The 11,551-nt window shown below is 44.4% G+C and overlaps 1 protein-coding gene across 1 annotated transcript; it reads left to right on the top strand.

Annotated features, from left to right (window-relative positions):
• Window positions 1–408: 408 nt before the first annotated feature.
• On the top strand, window positions 409–10,232 carry LOC309693548 (elongation factor 2b). Its single transcript, XM_082512884.1, has 14 exons — window positions 409–590; window positions 1,792–2,006; window positions 4,088–4,269; window positions 4,353–4,564; window positions 4,651–4,829; window positions 5,058–5,163; window positions 5,392–5,644; window positions 5,774–5,969; window positions 6,095–6,218; window positions 6,394–6,636; window positions 7,772–8,125; window positions 8,243–8,425; window positions 8,567–8,699; window positions 9,557–10,232. The coding sequence occupies exons 1-14, from the start codon at window positions 588–590 to the stop codon at window positions 9,748–9,750; spliced, it is 2,577 nt and encodes an 858-aa protein (XP_082369010.1). The 5' UTR covers window positions 409–587; the 3' UTR covers window positions 9,751–10,232.
• The last annotated feature ends 1,319 nt before the right edge of the window (window positions 10,233–11,551 follow it).

Below are 11,551 nucleotides of genomic sequence, written 5' to 3'. Positions count from 1 at the left end.
CTATACACTGTTTGTGTATAGACTGGATTACAATAAAGGTTTGTCTGTCTGTATAGCTGAAGCCATAGAAACTAATCACTGAATAAAGCTTCAGTTGGTATTACCTCCTTTAGAAAGTGGTCATCTCTGTTGCCAAACCACTTTATCTTTTGACTTTAGTGCATTTTGGTTCGATTATGTTACTTTCTAACAATGTAAATATCAACTGTACAAAAGTACTTGTTCTTAAGTTTTGGATCTTTTGTGGCAGCTGGAGGCACAAACATACATGGTTAAGTCAACAGAAGTGCGCCCTTCTTACTCTCACGCACTCACAAACACAGCCGGGCACTCACACGCGCACACGCACTCAGCATGGACGTATTAGGATAACATGGCAAAGCGCCACGGACATGTGATATGTGACGGGCTGCTGAGCTGCAGCGCCCCCTGCAGCTGCAGTCACTGACCGGACACCGCTACACGGCAGCCGCATCAGCAGCAGCAGCAGCAGCGCCTCTCCTGTCACCACCGGGACTGCCTGTCCTCAGAGGCAGCGACTACGGCAATAACCCGTCGCACATAAAGACCCACGACCTGCAGACAACATGGTGAGTGAAACTAGAGCCTTAAATGTATAGATGATGCCTTTAATGTATTTGTAGCAGCGAGGGAAAACACGCTGTCAAATGCTGCACCCAACAACCGTTATGAGTTGTAGGCTCCGACTGCAGCCGCACCGGATCCCGTCAGGTCCGTGAAATGGATGCCGATGCCCGGTGGTGTTATGTGATCGGATAAGGGCTCTGTTTGTTCGCCGTTATAACATGCGCAACAGCCGGCCGATAACGCAGGGCTGTGGCCTCCAGTGCACGGGCCGCTCAGCTCTCACTGTGACGTCCACTGCAAAGCCTTTAATATCACGCTGCTCTGGCATGACCGCAGAAATATCACGTTAATACAGCTGCCCACAGAGGGAACGCACATGGCCATGGCATGTCTAATGTAAATGTCATCAGCTCTGTTTGTGTGTGGGGGGGAAATGTAGATTTTCATTTGATTAGAAGAGATTGCGTCATTGCTTTTTATTTAAGAAGCGATGGAAACGTGTTATTACATATAGGCAGGCTGCACTACGTCACACTCAGAGAGCTGCACCGCATTTCATCTGAGTGTTTTGCAGCAGTGGGTGATGTAAAAATGAATTATTTCACCAAAAGAGTCTTTGGTTGTGTTCATTTATATATCCAGTGTGATATTTCTGAATTGATGAATACATTTGTTCTGCTAGGAAAGCTTTGAGGGACACTGGACCTTGTTTTCTTCATATTTTTTATTTACAGAGGATTATGGGGATGGTTTTATATAGTCTTAACAACCCACTGCTAGACAAACTGTCATCTTGTCATCTTAGAGGACTGCCCTCTTCATATATTACACATTAAATAGCAAACTTAGTGGTTAACACTCTTTCTGTAGATTTAGTTTAAGGTCTAAAATCAAGAGACCGTGTTTTCTTGCAATTGTGGTACATTGCGTTCACCCCCACTCAGTTGCCACATGGTGAATGGTGACTCAGTAATTCTGGAAATCAGGAGGTAAAGTCTTTAAGCGGTGTCCACTCTCCTTCTTCCTGGGTTCAGTTTCAAACATGTCTTTCTTTTTATAACTCTTCTCGGAGCGGCTGGGGAGAGCTGGTAGTGGACAGAAATAGATGCATATGATGAATAAAATGAGCCTGTGCTAGTTGGAAATGGATGACTGTAGCCACCCTGCTCCTCTCCCCTTCTAAATCTCCAACCCTCCCTCCAGGTGAACTTCACGGTGGATCAGATCCGTGCCATCATGGACAAAAAGTCCAACATCAGAAACATGTCCGTGATCGCACACGTGGATCATGGGAAGTCCACGCTGACCGACTCGCTGGTATCCAAAGCGGGGATCATTGCATCGTCCCGTGCCGGAGAAACCCGCTTCACAGACACACGCAAAGACGAGCAGGAGCGCTGCATCACCATCAAATCTACGTATGTGCTTTGTGTTTGTAGCAGGAACTATTCATAATTTATCCTAACAGTACTGGTTAATTTAAATATTTTTATTACGCGTTCAACCTCCCAAATTCTCGTCATCTGCCTGATCAGATCTGTGTGGGTTTGATTTTGATATTTCTATACGCTGACATCACACTCAAACTTTAATCAATGAGTAAAAATGCAGAGGAGAGACATGGGTGTTGCTTAGGGTTCTCAAATGTGAAGCTAAAATTCAGCATTCTTTCTAATGGCCAGCAGGGGGCGACTTCTTTGGTTCCAAAAGATGTTTGATTGTGAAGAAGTGTAAAAGAAAATGACAATGCTGCTTCAGGAAACATTTACCTGATGACTTTGTGGCCTCGTTCTCTAAACACAAGTCTTATTTTATACAGTTTGATCTTCCTTTTTTAAAATTATTATCTGACTTTGAGGATAATAAATAATAAAGCACGTAAAGAGTATTTCAGGTTGCGACTGGCAAGTGTGGCCATCCCTTATATATAGTCTGTGTCATAGACAAATATACTGATTGGAAGCGATCAATACTGTTCTATCTTTGGCAGGAAATATTGGGTACACATAATAACTCATCAATCATACTAAGACCTTGACTCAAAAAGAAGACGTACTTGGCCTTCAGCTGTCAGATCTCCCTGTTTGGTTGTGTTTGTAGGGCATATATGTCCGATAAAAAGAAGGGCTATAGTAAGTACATTACCAAAATAAGAAATATTTGTGCCATACTGAGTTCATTATTGTTATGAAATTGTGTTATGTATTTTAACCTCAAGGTACACATCGTTTCTAAAGGCGGCGGGCTGTGCTGTGTATTTAATTGGAACATGCATCTCATACTTGATTGGTTCATAATCACAGCACTTGTTTTATTTGTAAGTTGCTCGTGGTGTTATACTTTATCGACACACGTTAAGTACCATATTTGACTTGCAGAATTGTTTCTCTGTTCCAAATTTAGAGAGGTGTTAAAAAACACTGTTTTAGAGATTTACACATGGATGTTTGTATATAATAAATGCACCAGCAGAGATCACCAAATATTAATTCAAATCTATGCAGTCAGGACACTTAGTAGCAGCAGAAAGTCTTTGCTGTCTCTGATAGGTTTGTAGCATAAACCTATTCGCTGGAACGTTAAGACAATATAATTACACTGCAAGCAAGACGCAAGTAGGCAAACTTCTTCATGTTACTCGTGCACGGGAGAGAACCAGACAAACGCCGTTCCTTCGCTTGACCCCAGTAGCTCTCGTCCGTTCTCCCGTACCACTGTTCTTTTATTGAGGTTACATGAATATGCATAAGTTCATTAACATATGACGTCTACATACAAACAAAGAGTACCTTGCCTGTGTGTGTGTGTGTGTGTGTGTGTGTGTGTGTGTGGACTGCTGAGCAAAGGGTCAAACATCCTTGGTCAGGAAGAGGGTAGACTAGACCCCCCCCCCGGTGAGGAAGTCCAGCAGTTCATCTAAACAGAAAAGCACTTAGACTAGAACAGACGTAGCTACGTTAATCCTACCATAAAACAATAAGACACGGTATGACCTCTCATGCTCCCAAAGTGCTGTCTAATACACACAAAGTTTGCAGACTATCAAGGATCAAAACCTCTACCAATCTACAACTAATTACAAAACTCTAAGCATATATAAGTAAATATTTCTAAGCATAAATAACAATCAACAATACAAATCTAACATTTCCCCCCTTTTTGACCTTTATGCTTGAAAAGTTCCCAGGTATGAATACCTCATGTCTGACAGTTTCAATGCAAACCTTTTTATACTCAGCATATGTCAAATCACCCTAAATTACTGAAAAGGTACACAGTTTAACAAATGTATTAGCAGTTATCCCATTCCTCATTGATCTCATCTCATGGCAAACTGCATCCCACAAACAAACAAATCTAACAGTCTCTTTTATTAGAGGATGGTCTGACTCATCCGTGTGAGTGCAGTTTTTGAGATTTATTTACATAAATCGTTAAATTTATCAGTGCAGAGTTAACACATCTCAAGGTTTTTCTATGTTCTCTCACTCTCTTTCAGGGCCATCTCCATGTATTATGAGCTTGGAGAGAACGACTTGGCGTTTATCAAGCAGAGCAAAGACGGAAACGGCTTCCTCATCAACCTGATCGATTCCCCGGGTCACGTTGATTTCTCTTCTGAGGTCACCGCTGCCCTTAGAGTAACTGATGGAGCCCTGGTTGTGGTGGACTGTGTCTCAGGTAATTAGACATAAAACACTCGTCCTGTCACTCACATACACACTCGTACGCACTGAGGCTTACCTGTTTGTTTCCACTGACAGGTGTGTGCGTGCAAACCGAGACCGTACTGCGTCAGGCCATCGCTGAGCGCATAAAGCCGGTTCTCATGATGAACAAGATGGACCGGGCCCTGCTTGAGCTGCAGCTGGAGCCAGATGAGCTCTATCAGACCTTCCAGCGTATTGTGGAGAACGTTAACGTCATTATCTCCACCTATGGAGAGGATGAGGGTGGACCCATGGGGAACATTATGGTGAATACATACTTACGCTGGTAAAATACCTTCTAAAACTTTCAATATATGGGTAGTTACAATGAATGCTATCATTTATTCCTCAGATTGACCCTGTTATTGGAACAGTTGGCTTTGGCTCGGGCCTCCACGGATGGGCTTTCACCTTGAAGCAGTTCGCTGAGATGTATGTGGCTAAGTTTGCTGCTAAAGGAGTTGCACAGCTGGGACCAGCAGAGAGGTGCAAGAAAGTGGAGGACATGATGAAGAAACTGTGGGGAGAAAGGTGAACACGAGTGCACGTACAGTGCCCTCTCTGGTTACAGTGTGGTACATCAGAGGTGCTGCATGTGTTAAGAAGGATGCTTGTACATGGACCACACCCCTTTTTCTGTGTCAATGTTCAGGTGGTGTTTAGTGGTTCTTTAAAATTTAAGCATTAATACAAGACAGTGGGCAGCAAGTGATATTCAGGCAACATATTTTTATATAATAATTTCATTGCATTTTCCAGATATTTCGATCCAAGTGCTGGAAAATTCAGTAAGACCGCCACCGGCCCCGATGGTCAGAAATTACCTCGAACTTTCTGCCAGCTTGTTTTGGATCCCATCTTTAAGGTGAATGTACTAAAGATGCTTTATTTCAGCAAATTGTGTATTTTTTATGTTTCTAACATTGTTAAAAGGGGATTTAAAGCTCTTAAATTTCAGACATTTCAGATCCAGACTGTGACTGGATCCAAACTAAGATGATTAGACTTTAAGTAGAGTCTGAAAAGTCACTGCCTTTGATTAATGCCCTAATTTTTTTTTTTTTTTTTGTCCTTTTTCTCATTGACCTCTTAGGTGTTTGATGCCATCATGAATTTCAAAAAAGAAGAGACAGCCAAGCTAATTGAAAAGCTGGATGTCAAACTTGACTCAGAGGACAAAGAGAAGGAGGGGAAGCCCCTGCTGAAGGCTGTAATGCGACGCTGGCTCCCTGCCGGAGAGGCCCTGCTCCAGATGATTACCATCCACCTGCCCTCCCCCGTCACTTCGCAGAAATACCGCTGTGAGCTGCTCTACGAAGGGCCCGGAGATGACGAGGCTGCCATGGGTCAGTAGAACACCTTCACGTGACTCAATTCAATTAAAAGTATTTGTATTATTATTAAGTAGCTTTAGAAGAATTATCACTGTTTATTTTGACTGTGGTAAATTCACAACTTCGAAACTCTCTTCTCAGGTATTAAGAACTGTGATCCTAAGGCCCCACTGATGATGTATATTTCCAAGATGGTCCCAACCAGTGACAAGGGTCGTTTCTATGCCTTCGGCCGTGTGTTTTCTGGCTGCGTGTCCACAGGGCTGAAGGTGCGCATCATGGGGCCAAACTTCACCCCTGGCAAGAAGGAAGACCTCTACATCAAACCCATCCAGAGGTGGGCATGTTTATCTACAAACTGTACACAGTACAGGTCCAAGATAGTAGGAAAAGCTCAGAATGTGTGACTCCCCTTTCTTCTTTTTTTTATATCCTTCTTATTTTATCACCACGTCAATCTAGGACTATTTTGATGATGGGTCGCTATGTGGAGCCTATTGAAGATGTTCCCTGTGGCAACATCGTGGGTCTTGTTGGAGTAGACCAGTTCCTGGTTAAGACTGGAACTATTACCACCTTTGAACAGGTAGCGTGTCACTTTCCCTTTGTTCTGTATCTACACAGAGTGTGCTCTAGTTTAAAAACCGAGGCATGACAAATGAATCAATAGCTATTAACACGGAGTCATTATTTGGTGTGGCTTCCTGATAAAACAAACCTTAAAAGAATCTAGTCTTATCACTCATCGATTCCATCTTCAGGCCCACAACATGAGAGTGATGAAGTTCAGCGTGAGCCCTGTTGTCCGAGTGGCCGTGGAGGCCAAGAATCCTGCTGACTTGCCCAAGCTAGTGGAGGGCTTGAAGCGTCTGGCTAAGTCAGACCCCATGGTGCAGTGCATCATCGAAGAGTCCGGGGAGCACATCATCGCTGGAGCAGGAGAGCTTCACCTGGAGATCTGCCTGAAGGACTTGGAGGAGGACCACGCCTGCATTCCACTGAAGGTGAGCAAAGGAGTAGAGGTTTACTGGCAAGGTGCAAGACAGGTCACTGATGCAAGGTTAATATTAATAGCTATTACAAGTACTGATTTGTTTACGTCACATATATGAAAAGCAGCCTCACGACAGACAATCCGAACTATAAACCTGAATACAATTTAAACTGTTGTGTTTAAATAGATGGGTGGTCTGTACCACACAGCAAGCAATAATATTAATCAGGTAACCCATTAAAAAGAAGAGGTCCACTTTAATGACTTGAAGTAGTGGATGAGGCCTAGTGGACTCTGACTGGCTCCAGCTCCCTATCAAATCAATTATTAGGGTAGATGAGTTATTAAAGAAAAATAATCACCCCACTCAGAGTTGTTATAAGTGGGGTAACTCTTCATAAAGGCCAGAACCGTTTTTTGAACCAGGCTATAAATGTGCTTTTTAATGCAGTAAAGTTGACCATTTTAACATGTTAGTCTAAGGCAGGGGTAGGCAACTCCAGGCCTTGAGTGCCGGTGTCCTGCAGGTTTTAGATCGCACCCTCAGTTAACACACCTGAATCAAATGATTAGTTCATTACCAGGCCTCTGGAGAACTTCAAGAAATGCTGAGGAGTCATTTAGCCCTTTAAATCAGCTGTGATGGATCATGGACACATCTAAAACCTCCTCGGCACCGGCACTCAAGGCCTGGAGTTGCCTACCCCTGGTCTAAGGGGATTGGCTAGATGTTGGAGCCAGCCTCAAGTGGTGACTAGAGGAACTGCAGTTTTTGCTACTTCTGCACGAGCTTTGTTTTTCAACCCCTTAGGACTGATTTAATTTTGCCTTTTCGTTCTCTCTCATTCTTGAGACTACATATAATCCAGGTTCACTTTTAATCACAATAAAACTTGTGATTGCAGACATCAATCATATTTATTTGCTAATTTCATTTAATATTTTTCCTCTGCTTGTGCACAGTTTGACAACCACTCAATTAGGACAAGTAGCTTTCAAATGTTAAACATAAGAGCTTTACATAGCCTTACTGATTATGTGGGGCTAGAATTAGATAAAATAAAAAATATATATACATTTTATTCCCATATTTTTGAAGTATTGCTCATACCATCAATCCTGACCAATTCTTTACCTCTTTGTAGAAATCCGACCCAGTGGTGTCTTACAGAGAGACGGTGACGGAAGAATCCGACCAGCTGTGTCTGTCCAAGTCCCCCAACAAGCACAATCGTCTCTTCATGAAGTCCCGTCCGTTCCCCGACGGCCTGGCTGAAGATATCGAGAAAGGGGATGTCACTGCTCGGCAGGAGCTCAAAGCCCGTGCACGTTACCTTGCTGACAAGTATGAGTGGGAGGTGACAGAAGCCAGGAAGATCTGGTGCTTCGGTCCAGATGGAACCGGGCCCAACCTGCTGATAGACATGACAAAAGGGGTTCAATACCTCAATGAGATCAAGGACAGCGTAGTGGCTGGTTTCCAGTGGGCAACTAAGGAGGTGGGCAGCTAATTAATTCATACTCGTGTTGCATTTTAAATTCTTATTAGACTGTAAAACAGCTAGCTATTTATAACCTTGCGTTCACACACTCCTGTCTCTGTCCTCGCCCTGCAGGGTGCACTGTGTGAGGAGAACATGCGCGCAATTCGCTTTGACATTCATGATGTGACACTGCACGCAGACGCCATTCATCGCGGGGGAGGACAAATTATTCCCACAGCTCGCAGGGTCCTGTACGCCTGCCAGCTCACTGCTCAGCCTCGGCTCATGGAGCCGGTTTATCTTGTGGAGATTCAGGTTGGTGTTTGGACTAGAGTGGGCGCCTGGACATTGCTTGAACACAGGCTTGTAATTTTTTGGAGCTCTTCTATATTCTGAAAGGAAAAACATTTTAGTAACTTTAGTAACTATCTGTGGCCGTGCCTCTTGTCCATGCAGTGCCCAGAGCAGGTTGTCGGTGGGATCTATGGCGTGTTGAACAGGAAACGAGGTCATGTCTTTGAGGAATCCCAAGTGATGGGCACGCCCATGTTTGTGGTGAAAGCCTACCTGCCAGTCAACGAATCCTTTGGTGAGTTTCAGTCGATACTGCTTGCAGTCTTTTGTGGTGGGTTTTAACTCTCAGCTGGAAAGGAGGGCTTAGGTAAAAGAGGGACTGGAGAGGTCTAAAAGCTAAAGTGGATCTCTGAAATGTTTGTGAAGATATACACTCACGTGCCTTTTTATCGGGCTCACCGTTTAACAGCTTATCAACACAACTGTCGAATCAACTGATCAGTTGCATGGCAGCGTCTTATCCTCAGGCTTGTAGACATGGTCAAGAAACCTGCTGAAGTTCGAACTGAGCATCAGAATAAGGAAGAAAGGTGATTTAGGTGATTTTGACTGTGGCATGGTTGTTCGGTCCAGATGGAACCACAAGCTGCTGATCTACTGGGATTTTCCTGCATAAGCGTTTGTAGAGTTTACAGAGAATGGTGTGAAAAAGATAAAACATCCAGTTAGGCAACTTAAATAACCACTCATTACAGCCAAGATATGCAGAAAAGCATCTCTGAATGCACAACACATCAGCTGGGCTACAGTAGCAGAAGAGGTGGTGATGATAGTGTAATGGTGTGAGGAATATTTTCTTGGCACACCTTGGATGCCTTAGTACCAACTTAGTATTATTTAAACACCGCAGCCTTCCTGAGTATTGTTGCTGACCATGTCCATCCCTTTACGGCCACCTCACCCATCTTCAAATCATCTCAGTCTGGTATCTTAAACATGCTTGGTAAACTTGGTAAATGTCTCAACAAACATGTTTAAGACAAATGTAAAGGGCATATCCAGCAACTTAGTTTCAGCTGACAGAGTTGCTGTCTTTGTATATGAAGCTATTCTATTTGAAATAATGCTTTTATCTGTTTTTCTGACCTCCAGGGTTCACAGCTGACCTGCGCAGTAACACTGGAGGCCAGGCCTTCCCCCAGTGCGTATTTGATCACTGGCAGATTCTCCAGGGAGACCCCAGCGACCCTGCCAGCAGGCCCTGCCAAGTTGTCGCTGAAATTAGGAAACGCAAAGGTCTGAAAGAGGGCATACCTGCCCTCGACAACTACTTGGACAAATTGTAACCACTCACCCCGGATTAGAAAATACCAAATCATTCTCTAAACCCTACCCCGTGGGCACTTTCAAATCTTTGCACAGGCTTAAAGGTACATCGCACCAATTGTTTCATCTTTGAGCGCGGAGCAGAAACAAAGCTTAAGCTTCCATTGTAGGCTAGTGGAAGCAGCGATGCTTTTTTTCATTTCACAGCTACAGTACACCAAGTGCCTAGGGCAAGGGTTTGGGGGAGCAATTGGATCAAAGCAGCTGTATTATCAATTCCTTGTTTCTTCTATTCCTTCACATCGTCCCCCTTCTCCTTCTACGTATCTGCCGGGTTGGGCCTGTACAGTGCACTGTGATACTGCTGCAATAATGCATATTTATATGGATCATGGCCAGATTAAAGCGTGGCAATCACAATAAAAGTGTTATAGAAGTGAAACGCACTGGAATGGACGTTTGTTCAGTGGATGTAATGAATAAAAACAACTCATGATGAAAATGTGACTCCTAAAATGTTGTTTTTGCTCTAGAGGGTTTTTTCTGCTGCTTCTCAGATTTTCTCTCTATTTCCTGCTTTTATTTATTTATTTATTTATATATATATATATATATATATATATATATATATATATATATATATATATATATATATATATATATATAAAAACACCCAGCACGCCCCTGCGGGCGGTTTATCCTTCAAGCTCGGGTCCTCTACCAGAGGCCTGGGAGCTTGAGGGTCCTGCGCAGTATCTTAGCTGTTCCCAGGACTGCGCTCTTCTGGACAGAGATCTCCGATGTTGTTCCCGGGATCTGCTGGAGCCACTCGCCTAGCTTGGGAGTCACCGCACCTAGTGCTCCGATTACCACGGGGACCACCGTTACCTTCACCCTCCACATCCTCTCGAGCTCTTCTCTGAGCCCTTGGTATTTCTCCAGCTTCTCGTGTTCCTTCTTCCTGATATTGCTGTCATTCGGAACCGCTACATCGATCACTACGGCCGTCTTCTTCTGTTTGTCTACCACCACTATGTCCGGTTGGTTAGCCACCACCATTTTGTCCGTCTGTATCTGGAAGTCCCACAGGATCTTAGCTCGGTCATTCTCCACCACCCTTGGGGGCATCTCCCATTTTGACCTCGGGACTTCCAGGTTATACTCGGCACAGATGTTCCTGTACACTATGCCGGCCACTTGGTTATGGCGTTCCATGTATGCCTTGCCTGCTAGCATCTTGCACCCTGCTGTTATGTGCTGGATTGTCTCTGGGGCATCTTTACACAGCCTGCACCTGGGGTCTTGCCTGGTGTGATGGACCCCAGCCTCTATGGATCTTGTACTCAGAGCTTGTTCTTGTGCTGCCATGATTAGTGCCTCTGTGCTGTCTTTCAGTCCAGCTTTGTCCAGCCACTGGTAGGATTTCTGGATATCAGCCACCTCCTCTATCTGCCGGTGGTACATACCGTGCAGGGGCCTGTCCTTCCATGATGGTTCCTCGTCTCCCTCCTCTTTCTTGGGTTTCTGCTGCCTGAGGTATTCACTGAGCACTCGGTCAGTTGGGGCCATCTTCCTAATGTATTCTTGGATGTTCGTTGTCTCATCCTGGACTGTGGTGCTGACACTCACCAGTCCCCGGCCCCCTTCCTTCCGCTTAGCGTACAGCCTCAGGGTGCTGGACTTGGGGTGAAACCCTCCATGCATGGTAAGGAGCTTTCTTGTCTTTATGTCAGTGGCTTCTATCTCCTCCTTTGGCCAGCCTATTACCCCAGCAGGGTACCTGATCACGGGCAGGGCGTACGTGTTGATGGCCCGGATCTT

The sequence above is a fragment of the Aulonocara stuartgranti genome (assembly GCF_965226115.1).
Source record: "Aulonocara stuartgranti genome assembly, chromosome: 18".
Classification (NCBI taxonomy): domain Eukaryota; kingdom Metazoa; phylum Chordata; class Actinopteri; order Cichliformes; family Cichlidae; genus Aulonocara; species Aulonocara stuartgranti.
This window is presented reverse-complemented; position numbering and strand designations above follow the sequence as displayed.